Genomic DNA, 26,487 nt, shown 5'->3' on the forward strand with positions numbered 1-26,487 from the left:
CATCTCCCGCCCCTTCAGCTAAAACGAGTAAAAAACTAAAAAAGTATAAAAAAATAAATAAAAAAAAGTCTATGCATGGCTAGGCTATAGCATAGATAGTATGTGTATATAGCTGTTGGTGTTAGAGCGGCAAGTTTGAAGTAGTAGAACTTGAACAAGGTCTAGGCTACAGCGATACTGTAGCGTAATTAATTTAGAGAATATGATACAGTGATGATTAAGCCTAACTTAATCTTAACAGGGCTTCAGTCTCTGCATACAACAATGATTCATGGCCGGGTGTTTACCGGCAGTTATACTATATATCCTCGATCTTCTTAAGTTGGCTAGCCTAGCTAGGCTAACCTGGCTATAGCCTAGGGCTAGGCCTACACAGACTGGTAAAAGTATCGGACTAGTACTATTAGTAATACTAGGCAAACTGGGCATCATGCTCGTAGCTAATTAGTCCTGATTGTAGCATAAATAAGGCGTAAGAGTAGGGCCTAGGATTTTAAGAAGGTTACCAGATACAGTTGCAATGGAGCCTGGTATTGGTAATTAAATCTGTCCGTCGACGAGCTTAGTCTTGCATGATACATGGCTGAGCTAAGTTGTAAATAATTAGGCCTATAATAATATTACTAAGTAGGCTAAAACCATTTATCAATGAAATTCGACTAATATTACTACCAAGTATTATTAAGTCAAATAGCGGTGTCGGATCAACATAAGAAACGAATTTCACATTGTTAGGCCAATTGGTCTAACTCTGTCAAAGTATAAGTTGTAACTTGCAGCTAGGCCTAGGCCTATTAATTTTATAGTTGATAGAAGCCACATGGCCGACGGAGGCAGTCAAATCACGCGAAACACTATAAAATAACATGTCAATAGGCCGATACCTTTTTCTTGTGTTTAAGTCTGCGAGCATTCCTTTCTACAATAAAGTTAGCCTTTTATTTTTAACTGAGGGAATTTTCTATATCTTAAACATAGCTTAGGCTTACGTTAGACATACGGTCTATAGGCCTAGTACTAGCGCGCATCGCCATTGAGTACTAATTTTTAGGCTAACTTTGTCCTCGCCAATAAGTATATGGGTTTAAAGCAATAGTTAAAATAACTTAAATAAATTAAGAAGCTAACCCGATGACCAATTAGGTACGAAAGTAACTTATAATTCCACTAAACTGTAACATATATATTATAACTTGTACAGTACTACTACACTAGTACAGTACTATACAACTATGTTCTTCTACAGTACAATACTGCTAGCTCGCGCACATCAGGCCGATGACTAATCGGAGAATCCAACTCTCATACGTACAGCTTCTTGTTGTCATGACGACAATGACGACTACGTCATTGGGATTCCCAAACGGCTTGTCAGTTGTATATTACTAGTTAGTAAAATGATAGCACTCCCCCTTTGGATAAGTTCTCGGCTGATATTGTTCGTAACTTGGAGCTTTGTGCGCCGAATTATAAGCTTTTGGCCTAGCTTACCGTTCTAATATTTTGACGACCAAATCTTTTGACATCAGGCTATGTGCAGTTTGAGAGGGTCAGGGGGCACGTCCTTTTTTTTGTTGCATCAATTGGAATCGTAAATGTATGATTTATTGGCCCCATATGCATGCCATATTTTCAAACATGGTCACCATTTGGTCAAAATTCTGAATGTCTGAGAACAATTGGAGAGTGTAGACCTCAAAGAAATAATGTTGGAAAACTTCTTGCAATTTTAACGTGCTATAATTTGTGGTCATTTAAGTCCTCTCCACATGTCCAGATATGCTACTTTTCATTTGTCAATCTTCGTAACCTAAATTTGTATTTGGTTTTTCACTGGGTCTGTGGCTATGTCGTGGGGAAGCAAGACCTCTGGGAAAGTAGGCCTAATTCTAACACGTTACCAATAACTTTGGTCCAATTTAGACACAATAACCTTATCACATGTCACTTTCTATCCGTACCACGTAAGTTCGCCTTTTTTGAAGAAACTCGGTTAACTTCACTGGTTTGACAATTATTAATGTCATGTCTGAGCTGCACAGCGAACACAATTTCTTTGAAAATTACTCAAATGACAACATATTTGAAGAGCAAGGGATATTGTGAAGTGAATTTGTATTATTCATTGCATGCATATATTTAATTACAGACTACATACAAGTTTCAATAAAGGAAATCCACAAGAACAAGTAATGTTGCACCCTAAAGAGCCACACAAACAATTAAGTTGCAGACTTAACAATTAAGAAATAATTTGAATCCTTAAAAAAACAATTCAATTTAATAGGAGTAAATATAAATAAATAACTTGTGAGCTTGTACTTAAGAATTAGGCACAGTTAACAAAGAGGGAAACTACATGATGTGTGACTATAAAAGCCCCCAAAAACTTTCAAGTGGAAACTAAAAAGAACAATTGATGAAAAACAACTTTATGAATACCTTTCGAAAGATAATTAACCTATAAACAAGGATTTTAGATAATGGAAACCAACAAGAACAATTGATGAATGTAATTAATGTAACCACCCGAACCCTGCCAACCCCTCCCCCTAACAAATGTTGAATCCATATTTTACAAATGCCTTAAGAAAGATAATTAAATTATAGAGGATTTTAAATAATGGAAACCAACAAGAACAAGTGATGAATTTAATTTTGTAACCTCTATAAACCCTCTCTCCCCCAACTCTAACAAATGTTGACTCAAAAACACTTTACAAATGGATGCTTAAATATAATTTAATTATAGACAATTTCCAATAATGGAAACCTACAAGAATTGATTCATACTACCCCCCTCCCCCACCATACAAATGACCCAGAACCTTTTGAAAAAATATTGCCTATTGTAATGATTTATAACCTCAGGTGGTAATAGATCCTGAAAATTCTTTATATCCCTGCAGCCATTTTACTATGGAAACGCACAAAATACAAACGCAAATGGATTTCTGCAGCTCGTTTGCTTAATACTGGAAGAAACCACCAAACTCTCAGAGACGAGGATTATGGTGCTAGTTGTAGCTTGGGATCTACTGAAGAACTTCACAGTACTGCAAGTGCTGAAAAGCAACTTGAGAATAGGGCTACATATTCCATGTTTGATTGTGATGGCACCCAATCATTACAAGCTGATGACATCAGTGAACATGATAATGAAAAGCCAACAGAGCCTGGTCCTGAACAGAGGTATGATGATGAATCCGAATCGGATGAATGTGACTCTGCCGAAGAGGGTCATTCAGTGGGAGAAGGCCATTCTAATCACAGCACCAAATTGTGTACAATTGAAACCGACCTTGCTAGTTGGGCAGTTGAATATCATGTTAAGCATAATGCAATTGATGGCCTACTAAAAATACTACAAAAATCAGGACATAGTTGTCTCCCTACTACTGCTCGTACACTGTTAAATTCTCCAAGGAATGTTACCTCTACCATCAAATCTGGCATGGACTACATATACCTTGGATTAAAGAGTGAACTCCTTAAGATTGTCAAATGTTATGCTTTAACAAACTCTACTATTGACCATGTTGAAATCTCACTGAATATTGATGGTTTGCCATTGTTCAAAAGTGCCAACACATCCCTTTGGCCAATACTGTGTGGTGTAATGAACTTGCAACCAGTCAAAGTTTTTCCAGTAGCACTTTCCTTAGGAATTTCAAAACCCAAAAATTTGGACTTCTTGATTGATACCACAAATGACTTAAATGATTTACTCTGCCATGGTCTTTCAAATGACGGAAGAAACATAAAAGTCACCTTACGTTGTATTGTGTGTGATGCTCCTGCTAGAGCTTTTGTGAAATGTATGAAGTTATACTCTGGTTATTATGGCTGTGGACGGCATAACTTTGCGAACTGACGACTCTTTTCGATGCCAGACAAATATTGAACATCACAAGCAAGTCTCATCTCCATTCTGTGATGTCACCAATGTGAATATGGTCACATCGTTCCCCATTGATTATATGCATCAAGTTTGCCTTGGTGTCATGAGAAAATTACTAATATCATGGATATGAGGCAAAAAAGAAGTAAGAATGTCAGCAGGACATGTCGAAGAAATCAGCAATCGATTACTAGCTCTGAAGCCAAGTTTTACCAATCAGTTTGCTAGAAAGCCAAGGAGCCTGTCAGACATCGATCGATGGAAAGCAACAGAGTTTCGTCAATTCCTTCTTTACACAGGCAAGATTGTTTTGAAAGGAATTTTAAGGAAAGACCTGTATGACCATTTCCTATGTCTCAGCTTAGCTGTCTCAATATTGGTTTGTCCATCAACTACACACATTCACTACCAGTATGCAGACCAGTTATTGAAGTATGCGGTACACCAGTTCCGTACCTTGTATGGTGATGAGTTCCTTGTGTACAATGTTCACTCGTTAGTTCATTTGGCAGATGAAGCTGTGTTACATGGCAGCTTGGACAGGTCTGCAGCTTTTCCATTTGAAAATTACATGCAGCACTTAAAGAGGCTAGTTAGATCTGGCAGGAACCCACTTATCCAGATAACCAAGAGATTATGTGAATATTCCGAGGCACACAGTTTTCCGCCAATCAGCAAATGCAGCATTTCTGTTAAGAGACCAAACAATCATTATATTATAAATAATTCATGTTGCTGTGAAATTTTACACAGCATCAGCTATACTGGAGATGAGAGGAATCTTTACTTGTGCAGAGCCTACGAAAAGACTCATCCAGTAACCAGCCATCCATGCGATTCCAGAATAATTGGTGCTCATTTAGTTTACAAGAGGGATGCTGTCATAAAAGAAATAGTCTCTGATCAATTGACCACTAATGCTCTGGCATTTGAAAAATCAGATTCCATCATTTTTCTTGCAATATTACATCAAATTTAAAAAGTAAGCAGCACAAATGTACTTCCAAATTTATAATGATGATATCGCAATCACTACTGATGTGAAGAGGAAATATTCATGACTACATACAAGCTAATTCTTAGAATAATTGACTGTAAAGATCACTTATCGAGACTTTCCAACAACATTCCATGCAGATCCTAGGAATTTTAAACATGTAAAAAGAGTTCTTTAAATAAAACTACATCAGCGTAAAACAATATTTGCAAGTAGTTTCATTGGATCTTTTGGTAGATTTTAGAATTATTGTACAGCATAATTGAAATACCTTTGAAATATATCTGGTTGTCATAATTCTTCATGTGACTTTATTTCTTGCAGATGAACCAATTTGCAGTTGTGGAGTTTGTGGCTGAGGGGTCTGTGGAAGTTGTGAGCAGAAAATGGATTGCAGGTAGTTGTGAAGTAAGTCATTTCCAAATATTTCTACAACCACTTGGAATCTTACATCACTCTTTAGTTTTAGCCAACCATGAGTCACAGGTATAAAGACCCATTAATGTGTATTGCACACTTACCATTACAATGTGTCAGAGTATGTCAATATGTCAGTGAAAGTGGTACAAGTACAATCACTTCAATACTGTCCCAACAATCATATTGCTTTGTATTTTCAGAATCTACACTGTTATTGGCCAAGAAGCAATGCCACTTTCAGGGCCAAAAAGGGGGAAATGCCTGATCCCGAAAGATGGTCGAAGCACAAAGTGCGCGTGTTTCGTTTCGTTGGTAGGCAATTCCAAATTTCTCCTTACTTCCAAATTCCATCTATATGCTTGTTTGAATATTGACACAAACTTAGTGACATTAGTTCAAGAAACCAAATACTCTCTCGCAGAGCTGATAAGTAGCCTACAACCACAATTTTATATTGATGTACTTCTTTTCTAGATTTTAGCTGTTTCATAATGCAGGCGCAAATTCAAGCCAAGTGGAAAGCAAATCAAAACAAGAAAACCAAGAGGTTTTGAGATTCCTTGGCATCTAAATATTACTGTAGGTTCATTGTGTACACTTGGTTCCGACCTTTTATGAATATCAATGTAGCATCAACACAAATGTTGTTCCTTGCTATCAGCTCAAGTTTGATGAACAAATTGATATTTTAAAGAATTTGCTTTCAGCTCTACCACTCATTAATATTCATGCCCCCCTCATTAATAGTATTGGGGTAGAATTCCGACTTGCAGCTGGAAGGTTAGGGGTTCGACTCCTGGCCGGGTCATACTGAAGATTTGTTGAAAATCACTCTAAGCCCCGCCCACTCATTAATATTCATGAATTAGCACAAAAAAATAGGGATCGTCTACTCATGATGGGTAACCTATGTACCAAAAATGAGATCAATCCACCTTGGGATTGCTGAGAAAACCTAATTTCAAGCTTTTTTGCGAAAAACAACTTAGCCCCGCCCCTCATGAATAATAATGAGATTGAACTAACTGTTACCATATTCATATAGAGGACTTTCCTCTTGTACCACCAAACCAAGTTCCATGAAAATTGAACATACGGTTGCGAAGATATTAACATTTGTTGAAAATCACTCTAAGCCCCGCCCACTCATTAATATTCATGATATTAGCACCAAAATAAATAGGGATCGTCTACTCATGATGGGTAACCTATGTACCAAGAATGAGATCAATCCACCTTGGGATTGCTGAGAAAACCTAATTTCAAGCTTCTTTACGAAAAACACTTAGCCCCGCCCCTCATGAATAATAATAACATTGGACAAACTGTCACCATATTCATATAGAGAACTTTCCTCTTGTACCAACAAACCAAGTTGCATGAAAATTTAACTTACGGTTGCGAAGATATTGTCATTTGTTGAAAATCACTCTTAGCCCCGCCCACCAAAAGGCATTCCCTTCAAAACGGATTCCGTATGACATTGATGGAACACTGACTGAGTGAGCCTTCAGTTCAAACTGCAATTGTACCCCCTTTACAATGTATTAGTCAATAAAGTTGTTAATTGCTCTATGCTATGATGAAAATCCAAAATAATCATACCTGAACACACTGGGAACTGTTAGTCTGTCATCATTTCCATACCACAGACAACTATAACAAGGCACAGAAACTGTCACGGCTGGCCGAGGAAACTTCCAACATAGATTCTGAAGGGGAAAGCCTTCAGAACAGCTCAAGAAAGAGAACGGCACCGGCAAGATTTGTCTCCAGTGGTTCTGAGAGTGATGGAGACGGTAGGCATCTGAAGATGATGTTATTTTTTTTCCAGCAGTATCTAGTTCTTCCTCAGTTTCGTCAAGTCCTACCCCTGTTAAGAGGAGAAAACATTAAAACATTTCTCTTAAATTATGTTACAAAAAATGCTACAGTATCAATATGAATCAACATGTCATGGAAGAAAACATTGGTTTTTCAAAGCCCTTTGTTGAAGATTATGACATTTGACTTGCTAACAATTAATTTTTGCTGATTTAACGTTTTCATTTACAAGAGACAGCCTTTAATAATAGCCATATCAGAGAGTTATTGAAGAATAAGGTTTTAAGTAATTGTTGCTGCATATGTCATATTTCAACTTTAAGACATTTCGGCCTGATTGTATTGCCACGAGTACTATCATATGTACAATCATTAAAGAAAGTTTTTTGTTGTTGTTGCTCACATGCCATTGCAGATGAAAATGAAGACAACACTGAAAAAGCCATATCTGCACCAGTTGCAGCCCTTCCAAAGCCTCCAGTTCTTTCAGGCATCCATCAAAAGAGGCCATTCATTACATCCATAGGTAAAGCAGATGCTTTTTCACAATTATTCTCCTAACGTTTCTCATGGATTCATTCAATGCGGTTTAATGAAAGTCAGTAGGTTTACCAAGTAGGAAATGAATACAAGGTCCCCTTCTTCAGGTAATGTTCTTTCAAGGTTTTGACATATTGTCACTGGCAGCTGACCTCAATTGACCACCAATTATCTCAGTTCCATCAGAAACACAGTATGCATATTCCAAACATGAGAACTACCAGGCTTCTGAAAGGATAGGGGCTGAGAGGGCACGCTGATAGAGGCGGTAACAAAAGGGAAGGGCCGTCTGCAGTTAAGTCACAGCCTACGTAGGCAGAGAGGACCAAGATCTGTTCTTGAGTTTCCTTATCTTTTCAACTCGAACCAACCAATAACGTTAACCAAAAATATAAGTAGTAAACAGCTCCTGAAAGTGATATGAAGAAACAAACATTAAACAACATGGAAATATGAAATTATAACAGTACTCCTGCAAAAGTAAACTAAATCGCTCATACTACAATATGCACACGTTGGTACAATACTTCTTTCAAATAGCATAGTTACACCGAAAGCATTCCCAACATAAGAATTCATGTGAAATAATTGTAGAAATAGCAAACAGTCAATGACTGTGAAAAAAATTAGCAACAAATCCTTACTGAACATATAAATTATTGTAAAGGTTCATTCACAATTTCTATGCGTAAAATATATTCATTGATATTTAAACCTGTTCGTATTTATAATTTGTAAGCTCTGCAGCATTCTCGTGCAATCTTGCATGGCAACCATTCCCAGATGCGAAATTCTTCACATGACAGCACCGCACAATAGTTAGTTTCAATTGTTTTGTGTAAGAAGCCGAGACGTCTCGCACTGGGCATATTCCTCACATACTGAAAAGTCTTTGTACAGACCACAACCATGCATGCTGTTAAGATAAAAAATTTGGCCACACCTTAAGACTACCAACTAAGCCGTTATTTTTCAAGAGTCCAAAGTGGTACGTTAATTTATGTTATGGTTTAATGTTATAAGTTTACCCAGGACCTAAAGGCTTCTTCCTGTCCAATTGTATATGTATTTTATCGAATGTGCACTTTGTAGTTGTTTGTATCATTATTATTTGTATTTGTAGTTTTCACCAAGGTAAAGAACAAAAGAAGAAGAATAAATTAAAGAGCAACCTTCCGTAGAAGACTCGGTCCTTTTTGATGGCTTCAGTTATAGTGAAAACTCTTAACCATCTAAGAGAGTCGTAGACTACAAGACGGGCTGTCAGCCACTCCCTTTGAAGATCGGAAAGCGACGGTCCCGACTTCGCCAGCGTCGCCGGAGTAAACCAGTATCGGACATCGACGATTATTCGCCCTCCACCAGCCACAGTACCAGTAAAGGGGATCCAGACCTGAGACCATCCATCACGGATTGAAGAACAACCCCAGCGCTCTGGTGGTATCAACTGGACGATAACGGTGAGAGTACATAATCGTTTTTACACCAGTGAGTCCCTTCCAGCCGTTTGACAGACCATTCTTGTAACCTCGTATGGCCACTCTGAAATGTTGTTAAGATTACCTCTAATTGCATTATTAATTTACATTGTTATCCTATTTTATACCATTGGCACCATGAGTACTCACAGTGAAACACAATTAGTCCTAACCCCTCCCCTAGTTGACCAGAGCAGTTTACAGCCACCCCTAGCTGAAGGCATACCCGGAACTTTAGAGGGTTCGACAAATGAAACTGCTTTGCGCTCTAGTTCTCGTAAAAGACAATATTCAGAAAAGGGTCTTTTATATGAAATTGATGAGAGGCAACGGCGTTTGAGGGATAAGGTTTCAAAATGGCGGCGTTGCGCAATCAAAATTGAAAGCTTAATGGCAGATCCTAGGGATGTTTCTGTCCTGAAACAAGAGCGCGATTCACTAGACCAAATAATGAATGATGTTGCAGCCGCTAGTGAAGACTACAATCAAATCCTAACCATAGCAGAGAAGCCTAATGATTACTCTAAATTTGAAAACGTTGAGGCAGAAAACTACCATCTACTCAAACGCGTTGCTGCACTCATTAAAGAAATCGAAGATCGAAAGTCATATAGGTCTAGTAGTCACAAATCTTCCCGGTCATCTCGCAGCTTGCGCTCTTTTCAAAGGTCCACCGCTTCTAAAAAGGCAGATCTCGAAGGTCATAGAGCAGCCTTGCAAGCGAAACTTAAATACATCGAACAAGAGGAGAAGCAAAATGCTGCATTGAAAAAAATACAAACTATGAGAGAAATTGAAATGGCTCAAGCTAAATTGGATGCGATTGCAAAGGTTGAACAAGAGTCAAAGGTTTCATTAGAGGATATCCCTGACCAGAGTGAGAATAAAGGGCAGTATGTTCAAGATTACTTAGTATCCCACTCATCATATAATCCTATAGCAGAAACTAAACCAGTAGAGTCCTACTCAAAGGACCCAATTGTTGAATTTAAACCCCTGATGGATATACCTTGTCCTCCTACGACCACCATGGGCTCAGAAATATTCAATCATATGTCAACACAGCCAGCTCCTAGGCCTAATCCCCCGAATTCAAATGCAAACACTCAAAATACATGGTGTTACCCCCTTGGTTTGCCTAGTTTTGAAACAAATCGTCACAGAACGGTAAATCGGGAACAGGAAGAATCGGGAACTGAAATGAGGAGTTTGGCTAGAGCATTTGGCGAACAGGCTTCATTGAATCGCCTACCCCCTCCTGAACCTGGTATATTTTCTGGGGATCCCTTAAAGTATCTGGGGCGGAAGAGTGCCTTTGAAAGCCTTATTGATCATAGATCCATCCCCCATGTAGAAAGAATGCATTACCTGAAAAAATACCTGGGTGGTCTAGCTAGGGAAGCTGTAGAAGGGTATTTCCTTTTATGTACTGACCAGGCCTATGGGGAAGCAAAACAACTACTGGATCAACGTTATGGAGATCCGTTCGTGATAGCCAATGCCTTTAGGGATAAGTTAGACACTTGGCCAAAAATTCCTCCCCGCGATGGTGAAGCCCTTAGAAAGTTTTCAGACTTTCTGAGACAATGCGAAAGTGCCATGCGCATCACCAATAGTTTAAACGTCCTCAATGATGTAAGAGAAAATCGCAAAATGCTCTCCAAGTTACCCGATTGGTTAATTACGAGATGGGGTAGAAAGGTTTCCGAACGAAGAAGGGAGGGTAGAGGGTTCCCACCATTCAGAGAATTTAAGGATTTTATGGTTACAGAATCAAATATCAGTTGCGATCCAGTGATTTCAATTCAGGCGTTAAGGGGTAATCAAGGAATGATCAAGAATGACCGTAGTAAGGCTGGGGCGAATGCATTTTCTACGAGTGTTACCCAAAATTCAATTCAAAATGGGAACTTCTACGAACTAAAATGTTTTCTGTGTGGAAAAAGGCATCACATTGATGACTGTAAAACTATTCTAGAAATGACGTTGCACGAAAGAAATGCTTTCGTCAGGGAAAAGGGACTTTGCTATGGATGTCTTAAGCGGGGACATAGAGTTCATGATTGTCGGAAGAAATTGGATTGCAAAATGTGTAAGAAAAATCATCCTTCCTCACTCCATCGGGATATAGTGGAAAGTCCAAAGCCCAATGTTGAGAGCGTTGATAAAGGGGTCCAAGCAAACATTTCACTTAATGGTAATGTTAGTGTAACTCAATTGAATAACACTAAAGAGATTAGCAAAAGTTCCCTTACAGTACCAGTTTGGTTGTCACATTGTGGTAACCCTCAAAGGGAGATCCTAACATATGCCCTTTTGGACACACAGTCCGATACTACATTCGTCCTCGATAGTATACCCAATGAATTAGGAGTAGTTGGAAATCATACCAAAATATTGCTGTCAACAATGGTGTCCAAGAACCAAGCTATTGATACCACACGGTTTGAGGGACTTGCGATACGTGGTTACAACAGTTCCTACAAGATCGAGCTACCTGTAACCTTTTCAAGAAATATTATTCCAGCCAATAAATGTCACATCCCGACCCCTGAGATGGCTGAACAGTGGCCTCATTTGCATCAAATTTCCTCTGAATTAGTCCCCTTACAGGACTGCGAAATCGGGTTGCTAATTGGATATAATTGTCCTAAAGCCTTATTACCTAGGGAAGTAATACCCCCAGTCGGGGATGGCCCATACGGGCAGAAAACTGCCATTGGATGGGGTATAGTTGGACTTATTGACCCAACACAAGTTGAAAATAGATCATCTGACCCAATCGGTTTTAGTCATCGCATTCCGAGTTATGACGTCCCTTCCTACAAATTTCAAAATGCAAGTCAAACGTCATTTGAGAATTGCGCGCCAAATAAAATTGAAATATGTTTTCAGTCCTCAATTAAGGAAATCGACCCCGCCCATATTGTGAAATTACTTGAATCAGATTTTAGTGAAAGAAGTTTTAATACAGTAGCGTATTCTCAGGACGATTTCAAGTTCCTCTCAAAATTAAGAGATGGGATTCATCAGACTGCTGATGGTCATTATGAGATGCCTTTGCCATTTAAAACCTCAAACCCCCGACTTCCTGACAACAAAGATCTAGCGCTTCATTTCTTGCGGCGGCTTGAGCGGCGCTTTAGATTAGATACAAAGTATAGGGCAAAGTACGAAGCCTTCATGAAAGACCTTCTAAGTGAACGGTATGCCGAAAGGGTTCCCCAGGAGGAAATTGTAGGGACAAATGGTGGAATTAATTACATTCCACACCATGGAGTGTATCACCCCAAAAAACCTGACAAACTTAGAGTTGTGTTTGATTGTAGTGCAAGGTTCAAAGGTCAGTGCCTTAATCAGTATTTGCTCCAGGGTCCTAATCTTACGAATACTCTTATTGGGGTCCTGTGTCGTTTTAGACATGAACCAGTCGCTTTCATGTGTGATATTAAGGCCATGTTTCACCAGTTCAGTGTAAACCCGGAGCACAGAGACTTCTTAAGATTCCTATGGTGGGAGAATGGGGATCTCCAGTCAGATCCAGTCGAGTATAGAATGAGGGTTCACCTGTTTGGTGCAACATCCTCTCCAGGCTGTGCTAATTTTGGGTTGAAACAAAGTGCTATTGATCACGAGAAGGAATATGGGTCTGATGTTGGTGACTTCATCCGCCATAATTTCTACGTCGATGACGGACTTAAGTCCGTTGCCACTGAAGATGAGGCAGCCCATTTGATTAATAGGTCAAAATTACTGTGTCAACGTGTTGGTCTGAAACTGCACAAGTTCACATCAAATTCCACGAAGGTTATGGGTACCCTCCCCCCTGAAGAACACTCTAAGGGTGTTAAGGACCTTAATGTAATGTACAACAGTAGTAATATAGAGAGAGCCTTGGGTGTGTACTGGTGCGTAGAATCAGATACGTTCCAGTTTCGAATTTCCTTACAGGATAAACCACTCACTAGGAGAGGTATCCTTTCCACTGTAAGCTCGGTTTACGACCCATTAGGGTTTTTAGCTCCCGTTGTGTTAGTAGGGAAACAAATACTTCAGGAGATGTGCAGTGAGCATTTAGACTGGGATTCTCCCCTCCCCAGTGCCCTAAGACCTCGTTGGGAAAGGTGGAGAGACAGCTTGTACCGATTGGAATATCTTAAGGTCAAAAGATGTTTCAAACCACCCAATTTTGTAGTCCAATCGGTCGAATTGCATCATTTTTCCGATGCAAGTACAACAGGATATGGCCAGTGTTCATACCTACGGTTGAAAGATTTCGAGGGCAGGGTTCACTGTTCATTAGTTATGGGAAAGTCTAGAGTCGTGCCACTCAAACCCATTACTATGCCCCGTCTAGAATTAACAGCTGCTTTGTTGTCCGTTAAGATTAGTTCTCACTTGGTTCGAGAACTCGAATTTGAAGATATTTCAGAGTATTTCTGGACGGATAGTCAAGTTGTATTGGGGTACATCCAAAATGACGCAAGGAGGTTTAAGGTGTTTGTTGCAAATCGGGTACAACAAATACGGGATCATTCCAGCCCAGAACAGTGGAGGTACGTTAGTACCACTGATAACCCCGCAGATGTTGCCTCTAGAGGGCTCACTACCGTTCAATTGACATGTGAATCCAATTGGTTTACAGGGCCCTCCTTTCTCTGGGCGAGGGATATACCCAATGCACCACAGCGCTTGCCAGAAATAATTAGTACTGACCAAGAACTGGCAAATGCACAGGTTTTAATTACACGCTCTGATAACTCCCCCAGCTTCTTTGAACCCGAGCGTCTGAATCATATTTCTAATTGGTATAAAGCAAAACAAGCAGTTGCGCTCTGTTTGAAATTGAAGTCTCGGTTGAGATTACGAAATGACTCAAAAATTCAGTCTGCTCCCCTCCATAAGCAGCTAATAGCAAACGATTTTCTTCAGGCTGAATTAGAAATTGTCAGGGCAGTTCAAATGAGATATTTTGTAAGTGAATTCAAAAGCCTAACTAGTAAGAAACTGGCAAGGTGTTGAAAGGGTCCAGTCTTTTATATCGCCTCGACCCATTCATTGGCGAGGATGGTATTATACGTGTAGGGGGGCGTTTAGGTAGGGCTCACGTCTCTATTACATTTAAGCACCCAATTGTTCTACCTCGTAAACATCATATAACCAATTTATTGATTCGTTACTTTCATGAAAGGGTCAAGCACCAGGGACGTGGTATTACCACGAACGAGATAAGGAGTAACGGGTACTGGATAATTGGTTGCAGTTCTGCAGTATCTAGCCATATCCACAGATGTGTAACGTGTATAAAACTGCGTGGTAAGGCTCAAGTACAGAAAATGGCCGACTTACCATCGGATAGGGTAGATCCATCCACCCCCTTTACCTATTGTGGTGTAGATTATTTTGGGCCTTTCTTTGTTAAAGAGGGTCGAAAGGAACTGAAGCGTTATGGTGCGCTGTTTACCTGCATGGCATCCAGAGCTATCCATATTGAAATAGCGAATTCCCTTACCACAGATTCCTTTCTGAATGCGTTACGGCGTTTTTTAGCCATACGAGGGCCTATTAAACAGCTTCGTTCCGATCAAGGTACTAACTTCATTGGGGCAAGAAACGAGCTCTAGAAAGCTTTAAATGAGATGGATAATAGTAAAATAAAGCATTTTCTTCTGGAGCATGATTGCGATTTCTTTGCATTCAAGTTAAACGTACCAGATGCGAGCCACATGGGTGGCGTTTGGGAGCGCCAGATTCGCACTGTGCGGAGTGTGCTAGCTTCTATGATCGATGGTATGGGTACACAATTAGATGATGAGAGTTTGAGGACCTTCGTATATGAGGTGGCTGCTATTGTCAACAGTCGGCCTCTCACCACTGATAATTTTAACGATGCCAGGTCTTTAGAACCCTTAACTCCCAATCACTTACTCACACAGAAATCTAAGGTCTTACTTCCCCCTCCCGGTGCGTTTCAGTCAGCCGACTTATATTGTCGTAAAAGATGGCGTCGAGTACAATACTTGGTCAATGAATTTTGGACCCGCTGGAGAAAAGAATACCTATTGAGTCTACAGCCACGGCAAAAATGGGTTTCCCATACTCGTAACATGAAAGTAGGTGACATTGTGATTGTTGAGGACAAAAATACCCCGAGAAACCGCTGGCAATTAGCTACAATCAGTCAAACAATTGTCGATCATGATGGTCGTGTACGTAAGGTTAAGATTAATATGAGTTCTACTCTAGATAAAAGGGGCAAACGTACAGGTCCCGTAGTATGTTTGGAAAGACCTATTCACAAATTAGTTGTCCTTGTGGAAAGTACGGAGTAATCCAAAGTGCGTTCACGAGGGACAATTTGTGTTTCGCACCTTGGTTCCCCATAAGGGGCCATAACGTGTTTTATGTGTTACGAATTTGTGTATTAAATGAATTTGGTTCCTAATTATCGCAATTGTTTTTATGTATTTGAAGAGAAAATTACTATAAAAAAAATGTTGAATGAATGTTTTTCTTACCTAAATGTGATATTGTCGACTAAATTTATTCGTCGATTGTAAAGAAAAAAGCTACTAAAAAAGAAAGGATAAATGCATGTTTCACGCACCAACGTGTGAAATTGGTTTGTAAAGTGCAATTATTGAAATATAAAGGGAGTACGTGAAATTAAATAACTAAGTGGAATATATTGATGTAAGCAATAAACAAACAAAACAAAAATCCTATTTTTCGTGCCATGGATAATGAATAATTCTATATATATATTTTCGTACGACATTTAACGTGAAAATCCTACTATATAAATACTCTTTATAGCAGAATTTGCGACATGACTTTAAATTTATGTATTACGTTGATCTTTTTTGTGAAATGATTGCTAGGTTTTGTAATTGTAGGTATTTATTATTGGTTATATATATCGATCATATTATTTGTGTAATGTGCATATTCCCATCTTTGATAATATGTCCATGTTTTAATATCTATGGATAGTTAGGCTATGTGAGAGGGTAATTGTGACACTAGCTTAATTTTCGATACGTGTAGTATAGTATTTGTGATGTGAATCAAATATCAGGATTCGTGGTTAAAAAATGAAAGTATCATTTTGAGGGGCCATGTAAAGGTTCATTCACAATTTCTATGCGTAAAATATATTCATTGATATTTAAACCTGTTCGTATTTATAATTTTTAAGCTCTGCAGCATTCTCGTGCAATCTTGCATGGCAACCATTCCCAGATGCGAAATTCTTCACATGACAGCACCGCACAATAGTTAGTTTCAAATGTTTTGTGTAAGAAGCCGAGACGTCTCGCACTGGGCATATTCCTCACATACTGAAAAGTCTTTGTACAGACCACAACCATGCATGTTGTTAAGATAAAAAAATTTGCCACACCTTAAGACTACCAACTAAGCCGTTATTTTTCAAGAGTCCAAAGAGGTACGTTAATTTATGTTATGGTTTAATGTTATAAGATTACCCAGGACCTAAAGGCTTCTTCCTGTCCAATTGTATATGTATTTTATCGAATGTGCACTTTGTAGTTGTTTGTATCATTATTATTTGTATTTGTAGTTTTCACCAAGGTAAAGAACCAAAGAAGAAGAATAAATTAAAGAGCAACCTTCCGTAGAAGACTCGGTCCTTTTTGATGGCTTCAGTTATAATTATAAAATCATGAAATTTAGAATATAAATATTGAATGAAGAAATGATAACAGATTTAACAATGGAAAAATGTCAATCGATAAACCGCACTTCTACAGTTTAGTAGAAAATGAAAGAGAAAAATACAATCCTTCAGCACTTTAATTTAATTACCCTTAAAGAAACAACATTATATACAGCACCGCTATTACTCACCAAACCAATTACGAAAACAATTTACAGGTGGCTACTGACATCAGTACTAGACCATCTTAGTTCCAGACTCTGCACATAGACATCTATGTCAACAAAAAAGATGAACCTTATAAAAAATATACGTGTACAAAATAACTTGGAATGCGCCCTGCAAACCCACAACATTTGCTCGGCTAAATTGTCACTAATCACGTATGGTAAATGAACATTGCAGAACAGTATAAATGATCTACATGCTAACTTTAAAACATATAAAATATATGATGAGATGATTGAATAGAAGAACAATAAAGCCATTACATTAATTTACTTTTCCTTGTAGCCTACACTACAGTTAACTGTATATATATATATATATATATACTGCTGTACACAGTGGAACCATTGAACATGTGCCTAGGCCCAAATTCTTTGTTCTAAAGTAACACATATGGCCTGCAATATATTCAGTTGTTTACTGAGGATCAACATATTAACAGTGAAATATTACCAACACAGAAAGAAACACTGCTGAAATTATCAGTGCATTCTTCAATACCATGCTCATATAACCAGTGTAACCAGTCTAGGTTTATACCTCTTTTCCTTGCCAAATAGTGCAACCTAGGCCCTCCAAAAATTGGTGAAATTATTACTTATACATACTGAATGTGTGACATAAAATATGAATAATTAAAATATAAAATTAAGCTGACATAGGATATCAATTGAATGTTACCATGCTGTAATATGAAGCTGTATAAATCACATCGAAATTTCATACAAATATAAACTCTTATCAGTTCTTAGTAACGTTAAATTTCGTGGAACTAATACCTACATACTATTTAAATGACCAATTTGCACTTACACAATATCGTGATTATACATAATTTTAATCAATATCTTATAGCCTCATTCTACCCCAAAACAACAGCTAAAGAACCACGTGAGACAATATTAATGTTTACTCACCAAACAGAACCAAAATAACTCTTCATCATCGTTTTAAACTGCAAACGGACGAAATAATCTTCTCTCATTCTAATAGACACCTTGCTTCTTGAAATTCTCACATGCAAATAACCAACGTTACCAGCGACAGTTGACGAAAAAACGCTACATTTACGAAAATAAAACCCCAGAAAACGCTAGTTTCCCTAACTTTCGTGTTCTTTCGAGTCAATTTAGCACATATTCGTAGGATGAATGGTCACCGATCACAAAATAGATTTTGAATAGTTGATTTGTGTGATAGTCTGACCCAGAAAATCTGAAAAAATATGCAAATTTTCGGTAGGAAATTCAGAAGATTGCTCAAAAATACTCCAAATAAATTTGGGTGGGTCTCCAAGTAAGAATTTGGTCTAAAAAATCGGAAAATTTTTCTATTATTTGTAAATTTAACTAGTTTTAGGCAAAGAAAGCTAGAATTACCAAACTTAGAAAAAACGTACGCAAGAACCCCAGAAATGACTAAAAACGCTAAATGTAGTGTAAAAACCCTAACGCTGGCAACACTGACTCTAACCCACGCCAAGCCAGGAGGGTGCATTTGCATAAACTCAGGGCTACAAGCGCAAGAATATTCTTCATCTTTAACATCCAATCCCTGTATTACTGCAGATTTGACTCTAGCACCAAAATATAAGTAATTATAAACATGTTTACATAAGAAAAGTAACAATCAATAGTAAACCAGCAGCTCACTTTAGTTTAATAATGTACCTACATTACCAAAATAAGGAAAGTGAGGTTGTAGACAAAGGGGTTCTGTTGACCACATGCTGCCCATGTGGACCAAGCTATGAATAATTCACGAGCCAGTCAAATACAGAAGGACAATGACATTACTGTACTAGGGACCTATTTTCAACTCACTACACTCCCCTGCTCAAGTATTACCGAAAGCAAAGGCTGCTAAGACGGTCATCTCTTATTATAAAATCAAAAGGAATGGAATCTGACTCTTAAATTGTAACAGCACTTTTCTTCTGGATTGATTGATTTCAGTGTACAAGGAAAGCAGGCTTATGTCTACCCAATATCTTGTCCTTTCAAGATGCTGTGTCACACAGATCTCTTGAAACCAGGAATAAGAGGATTCCTGGGTCAAATTCACAACAACGTAAGTCAAAATATATTAAAAATCACAGATTTAACAAAAAGTTCTCTAATACCCTAGCTGTAGAGCAAGGATAATTACAAAGATCAGATTCCATGATGCTACGTCATCTGTCTCCAAATCAAACAGCCATGAGGGGATATGCTTTGCAAATTGTTAGGACCACTTGTGGAGAAGGCTGCTGATAAAAAGAATATGACAATATGAGATGTCAAAAAATGAAAACACTCTATTCCATGTAATCAAGTACCGTGTTTATTTAAACTTAGTTTTAAGTTGTTTCTGCTTGAACAATCAGAGTGGTCTGAAGCAAACTTGCTCATGGTGTGATTTGGGAAACTACAAGCAATCTGTTTTCTTTGAAGTGGATGCAACATTATTTCGTTGCCTCAATCACAACACAAAACTGTAATTAATTAAACCAACTGGTACTTCCAATAATCTGAGCAAACATTGAGAATTTTACCTATGTCAACCAATTGGCAGCAGTAATCCATGTTGCAGTAATCCAATTGTAAATCCAATAAAACTAATGGTCATTTGTGTCTAAAAACTTTTATCATCTCTTGATCTGCATGCTCATGTAACAGTTATGACTTGAACCTTCTTAATCTTTTTTTTACCTATGGGATGAGTTTAATCACAAGAGTGGGAATGAGCACAAATCTTAAAATACAGGTGAACATTGTCTCCATTGTATCAGGTTGAATAAATGCAGTGGCTCTTTCTTTTTCTTTTTACGTTGAGCAGATCCTGACATTTTTACGCCTCCAGCTGTGCCTACACCGCAAGAACCAGAACCACCAACCACCCCCACAAATGCAGTCACTTTGGTTTCTCCTAGAAGGGCTTCACAAAGAAAGTAGGTTTATAAGGCAACATCAGTTGCTCTCACGGTTTTCTAAGATGCTTATTCCAAAGAGTACAACGTTCAAAGCAGGATTGTGCTTAATTTGGAAACAATTTATGAAATGACAATCTAAAATTTAGCACAACTAATCATCTTTTTTATCACAAGCACCTTTTGTACATGTACTCTATGTGGAAGTTTCTGGAATTTGTTCTGAAATGCTATGTTGAAACTACTCTACCTCTTAAACAGATTTCCAGTTAACTGTACTCATGAAACTGGATACCATAATTGAAAACCAGAAGAAAGGGCTGTCACTGCTGCGGACCCTGGCTAGCAATCTGCATGTTGCTTCTGATGAAATAATGTTGGAGGACATATTTGAAGAAAAAATGACAACAGTTCAACAGATGAATGAACTGTCTGAAAAACTAAAAGAAGAAAACTACAAGAAGAAATTGGTAACCTTAAACCTAAATTTATTACGAGTTACATTTAAAGAAATATTAGAAGAACTAATGAGCTACCAGAAAGTCAAATGAACCTGGTTATACAAACTTTTACCAGAAACAATCAGCTGGCTATGATAGTCCTGTGCCTACGTAAAAGGAGGAAACTAATTCATCACTAATTTCTTCAATAATAAGACTGACCTCACACACCATCAGTTTCACCATGCACCGGAATAACAAGAAATGGAAATGGGTTAATTAAATTGTCAGAACCTAATGCATACTCTGAAAATTGTGTTTATATTGTTCTTGATGGATATAAGCATTTTCACGTTTGCTTGTTCTTGTATTTTGCGCTTTGCAACAGGTAAATTTCCTTAGTGCACTGGGAGGATACCGTGTTGGTGACACCGTGAGAATAATCATGAAAAATCTTGGGACTAATGCATTGTGGTCCAGGTACAGCATGAAGGGTAGACGGGGAAAGCTGCCTTTTCAGAGCCTTCAGCTGTTTAGAGTCATCATAAGTAAGTATTATCAAACTTCCTACAAAGATATAAATGTAAAGCATCCTTACCATGTATTGAGAGTCATGGTCAGTAATATAAGACAGATCAAAGTATAACGGATAATCAGTGTGTCAAATGTGAGGGCAATGTGTATTAACCTTTAAATTTTCCTTTCATACTTACAGGTAGTTTAACCGCATTTTTGTTAGGTATGGAGCAAAAGGTTTACCCATACAATTGATACAAACAAAATCAAACAATGTAAATAATGATAATACGTACATAAATTTCATTGAATGATTTCTTGCAGAAGCCTGTCTACGGTCCCACAAAGGTACATCTGTGTCTCTTGTAGAGAGAGAAGTTGCAGAGACATTGAAGCATGCCCCCAACAAACCTGGAGGTTCCAATTTCACGGTAATCTTTGGGTACAAACTTTAGAGAAGGGGCAATGTTTATATCCATGTCTGAAATGGCTTGGAAGTAATAATGCTCTATGACAAGTTCAACTAAACTACAAAAGCAAATTATGTACAGGCAATTGGGTAAAGAAAAATCAGGGGTTCTTGTTGCAAACAACAAAAGAAAATCCCGAAAAACATACGTATTAACTGTTTACTTCAATAAATAAAAATTCATTAAAATTAAACTCTTCTCCACAGTCTATGAAAGCCATACGTATTGTATATTCTGTGGAGTGTTAGCTCAGTGTTATGTGGAGTGTTAGCTCAGTGGTTAACTGGTGCCTTCCAATCATAAGGTCCCCGGTTCGAGTCACTCTAAGACTAATGTATGTCGTCCAGTTACAGAGTTGTTGGGAATTCATAACCATGGACGTTAAATATGAATCTAAGAGACTGACCTCGGTCAGCTTGCGTCATTGATAAGCCAAAGAGGCTTCTCCGCAAGTTCCTGCTTGCAGGAGGATCTAAAATACACAATCTACATCAATAATAAGGAAATATCTTTATAACATATATACTACTTTTGTCCTAAGCTTGCCTTTACCTTTCAGATAACTCCATAGGGCCACAACAATTAAAGACGTTTAACAAAGCTTGTTGAAAGTAGTTAACGTATTGGTTCCCTGAGAACGTAAAATGTACAATCCTTGAAATGGTGTTGTGGGTGCATTATTATCGCTTTCATTAAAGAAAATTAAGGTGTATGCAAAACAGTAGTCATTTTCTATTCGTAATAGACTTGATAAATATTATATTCTCATAACCTCTCAGTGCATTTTACTTTTACTCCAACCCTTAAATATGTTTAAAAAAGGTATACTGTTTTGGCCCCAAATATGCCAGATTTTTAAATATGGTCATCTTTGGTAAAAAAAAAAAACATGCTTAAACTATTATTTTTACCACCCTGAAGGAAATTTACCTCACTGGGACATTCAAACATCTTGTGTGTTCATTTAGAATTCTGACAACACTTTAGAGAGCAAAGTTTGCCAAGTACTTTTTTGACACATAGCAATGATAGCATGCTCTTTTTTGGGTCTCTATGACTACTGTGAAGAAAACAAGGTGACCTTATTATATATACTATTTACAGTTACAGATGTAATATGGAATTTAATGGCAATTGAGCAGATTTTCAACCTTGAAAATTGCTTTAAACTGTAAGTGTGACTAAATTAGCTTTCTATGATACTATTTTCGTTACCTTTGATATTTAAAACACTTGTTTCTTGAAATTGTTCTTGTAGGCACGGACATCTGCAGGATTCTCAGATGAAGGAAGCAATGATGGCTTCGATTGCCGTCCTGGGAAGGGGATGAAGGGGGAAATGTTGACTTCTGTTAGGGGTCTGTGATATACTATTATTTCCATGATTTCACTATGTCTCACCGATTCCCATGTTTTGTTATTATTCTCAACGTCTGCGATCTCTTCTCAATATACACTAGCCTAGTGTATAGCCTAGCCAATTCAGCCTACACAGTAATATTACGTTAGGCTAGCCTATGTTATATACTCGGCTAACCTTACATTAACCGATACATCCTCACACTTAACAGTATCGATACACCAGCCTATTCTGTCGATGGAGTGTGTTAAAAGTCGTCTGGAATTTTACACCACATTTCCTATGGTAATAGGCAAGGCCACACTACACCACGTCATCAGTAACAGTAAATTTCTAGTTGCACGCTGAAGATATTCTAAATAGCAGATACTTTCCAGTATGACTCAAAAAGGGGTAGTTACATGTTGCCTCTTATATTTATAACGTAGCAGAATACTACAAACATTTATATTGTTTTAAAATTGTGGGTGCAGAGAGACGCTTTAAGCAGTTCTCTGATGTGTGGATTTAATACGTGTAGGCCTATATGATGGTCATGACTAATGCTGCATTAGGCAAAATGATAAAGATGACTTGTCCTTGGTCACACTCACAGTACTTACCATGCTGCTGTATCATGTAGTGACTATTGTTACAGGGAAACTGGTTATTCACTAGCCATTAAATATCAGCTCAGTTCTATTTTAGCCTACAAAATTCTACAACTTGCATAACAAATGCTAGAATTGTGTTTAATTTACAATATTGGTAATGGTATAGGAACTAGGCTCATCTTTGCTAAATGGGAATGTGGCATTATCGTGAAAGGACTTGTTATGCGATATCAGGTACCACTCAGCGCTATTGACTCTAAACTGTAAATAATATAGCCTGGATTCTGATTATAGTTGGCTATAGCCTTCACTGTCATGTACACTAGGGTACACACAATGTAAAGAAATTGAAGAGGCTAATTGGCTAGGATATACCAATACTGGGCCTGCCATGGCTACTCGATCATTATACTTCATAGAAACCTGTCACTGTTTATTTGTAAATAATAAAAAAGTTCACTAACGGCTGGAATGTTGATGAATGTAGCGTGACTAGTCTAGGTACCTGTAGCCTATTTAGCCTAGCCTTCATGTGAATGTGTGATACGGAAGATCATACATCCAGCACATGGCTGTTACTAATTGCAATGCGGAGCTCAAAATTAATGTCACACTGGCAGGCGAAAACAAAAAACAAAAGGCCGCTAGCCACAATACTAACGTTCACGAAATACTATTCATTTATTAAGTATTTAGGGGATATGACTGAACTGGAAGCGTTACAAATGGCAAAGATACGAGAGGTTATACTTACATGACATGCCCTGCCTGCCTTGTCAGAGCGTTCACGTGTGCTTTTTACGTGACCCGCCATGCGGGATACAAAACGTGACGGCCAAACGGCACTACCGAACCATCCCATTCTGACAAACGAAAGTCAGGTCTAGCGAGCCAAAAAAAAACATACGCCCGCCGACCTGCAGAGACAAAACGCCCAACCCCCCCACTCAAACACGTTCACGTGTGCGCGTTATAATATAAGTCAGTGGCACGCTGGCTGCATTTATTACGACTACACTATAGCACGCAGCGTGCACGGTATTGCTATTTCCACCACCAACGTCCACATCACAAAGCGCACAGATCAGTGGAATGCAAAAGCTGTTTATGCAAATGAGCAGTCGTTGAATAACAGTGCTTTGGAATGCCAAATGGGTAAAATATAGTAGGGCTTCAGCTATATTGTTCATTGTATTCAGTGCTTCTTCTTGCGGGATCGACAAGCGAGACCCAAAAAGCAATGCATTATGTCAAGTTTGAATGAAACTTCAACAGACACCAGTAAAGCCAAATTCTTCCATTTTTCTTGACAACTAGGTGGGACTAGTAAGGTGATATTGCTTTAGTGAAAATAGACTTACAAACCAATATTTTTCTGCCCCATATGTTACCATATTTCCTTTGCTTACACAGTTATAGAATCGGGCCTCTACAATAATTTAAGGACGATTTATTTAAGGAGTAAAACATGCAACTTTGGTATAATCGAACATATTAATAGCATGAAAAGTCATATTTAATACTTAATTTTGCACTAAAGCAATTCAATGAACTATAAGCTCTTATTATATACCGTTTCATATAAATTACAAAGGTCTACTATATATAAGAAGGGTATCTCTGGTACTTGTTTGAAACCAAAATCCAGCAAAAAGGACGAACTTAAGGTTGTTACGTTTTATTACGTTATTAACACGATTGAGTTTACATTAGTTCGTGGAACTCATTTTACCTCCATCTGTTTTTTAACAAGGCATTATCCTATTTGTACTTCGTATTTGATATTTAGTGATTTTTCTTATTGAAGCTTTTGAAAGAAGGGTACCCTTTCTTATAACTATATCTTGATCTATACTCTATACAAATCTACTGTGAAATATGCAAAAAAGGGCATGAAAAGAAAAAGAGATTTTTTGGTTGAAACCGTAAAGACTAGTAAGAATGATAATCGAAGGGAAATCTTAACTCCTTAAAGATTGCAATGAACATGTGAGAGTAAACTTATTTAATCATAGACTATTTTGGGTACCGTTCTGTGCAAAAACTTCTATATTATTTATAAGAAGTTGCTTTTAAATTTATCATTGCATGTTAAAAATGTTGTGTATCATTCAGTCATTGATCATTTTTTATGGAGAAGAAATAAAACATTCTCTGTATCTATAAAGATGGAAATGTCTTCAGTCCTTTTTTAAGTTGCCAAGGTGTGTTAGGGTATACTCAGTGTGTACGTGGAGGGGCGGCGGGGTTGGTTTCTAAGTTACGTAACCATTACGTTATATCACAACGTAACTAAAACGTAAATCACTAAAGTCGCAAAATCTCGTTGTATAAACGTTGTAGCAACGTATTAAAAAGGTTATATATAAACGTTAATGCGACGTTATTGTAACGTAACAGATGAACGTTACAAAATTACGTATTAAAAACGTAAACACAACGTTACTTTTTGGTCAGATTATAACGTAAATATAACGTCCCCTGGAGTCTACAAAATTTCTTAACTACAACGTAACATTATAACGTAATTACAACGTAAACGGTACGTAAATATAACGTTATAACAAGAGCCCAAGGGCACTGTGGTTCCTTGCTTGGGGTATATGACAATACACATAATAATATCAAGCAAGATTGGGCTCAAATAGTCCAAGTAATTGTGGTCCTACATGTTCCCATAAAGTAACCAACACTATAGCCAACACTTTTGTGATCACAAAATGTGATCGGATTTTTTATCAAAAGGCACTTTTGAGATCTAAATATGGCGTCGAAAATGTAAGAAATATAAGAGACCTACAAGCGTGTCAACAGATATGATAACAATGGTGACCTCAGATGACATGACCTTTAAGTTTAAAAATGTTCCACCACCCCATTCACAACTTGTCCCAAAATATCAACAATGTCACACCTTGGCATTGAGATTGAATTGCATTAAATGTCAAAAAATTAACTTTTGAACTTGTATGTAACTTCACACACAAAGGTCACCCGGAGGTCAACCAATTGACATTTTTGATCGGTGAGACCTAAATAGAGCATGACTGTAAAAAATTCAAACATTTTTTCTTTGCCCATTTTCTCCCCCCATAATAGTACTTTTTTAACATTAGCTGACCTTTGGTGACCTT

At 37.8% G+C, this 26,487-nt stretch overlaps 2 protein-coding genes and 1 long non-coding RNA gene across 9 annotated transcripts; 2 read left to right on the plus strand and 1 right to left on the minus strand.

Moving 5' to 3' along the window:
* Positions 1–1,477: 1,477 nt before the first annotated feature.
* On the minus strand, positions 1,478–25,859 carry LOC139954840 (uncharacterized). Of its 7 annotated transcripts, none has more exons than XR_011788201.1 (12): positions 24,108–25,859; positions 22,616–22,716; positions 21,953–22,031; positions 21,227–21,379; positions 20,225–20,981; positions 17,984–19,311; positions 17,030–17,112; positions 7,755–8,091; positions 6,924–7,191; positions 5,170–5,262; positions 4,689–4,779; positions 1,478–4,590 (listed from the first exon to the last, which is right to left on the minus strand). It is a non-coding gene; the product is annotated as an uncharacterized lncRNA (long non-coding RNA). The 7 variants fall into 7 exon arrangements; XR_011788199.1 differs by having other exon boundaries at positions 7,546–8,091; XR_011788200.1 differs by having other exon boundaries at positions 7,546–8,091; positions 17,984–19,314.
* On the plus strand, positions 5,194–7,703 carry LOC139954836 (uncharacterized). The gene is made up of 4 exons (XM_071954802.1): positions 5,194–5,306; positions 5,519–5,630; positions 6,971–7,117; positions 7,558–7,703. The coding sequence occupies exons 1-4, from the start codon at positions 5,223–5,225 to the stop codon at positions 7,701–7,703; spliced, it is 489 nt and encodes a 162-aa protein (XP_071810903.1). The 5' UTR covers positions 5,194–5,222.
* On the plus strand, positions 20,256–23,780 carry LOC139954834 (uncharacterized). The gene is made up of 4 exons (XM_071954799.1): positions 20,256–20,444; positions 20,803–20,962; positions 21,255–21,361; positions 22,659–23,780. The coding sequence occupies exons 1-4, from the start codon at positions 20,256–20,258 to the stop codon at positions 22,764–22,766; spliced, it is 564 nt and encodes a 187-aa protein (XP_071810900.1). The 3' UTR covers positions 22,767–23,780.
* Positions 25,860–26,487: the final 628 nt, after the last annotated feature.

Source organism: Apostichopus japonicus, chromosome 17 (assembly GCF_037975245.1).
Source record: "Apostichopus japonicus isolate 1M-3 chromosome 17, ASM3797524v1, whole genome shotgun sequence".
Lineage (NCBI taxonomy): Eukaryota > Metazoa > Echinodermata > Holothuroidea > Aspidochirotida > Stichopodidae > Apostichopus > Apostichopus japonicus.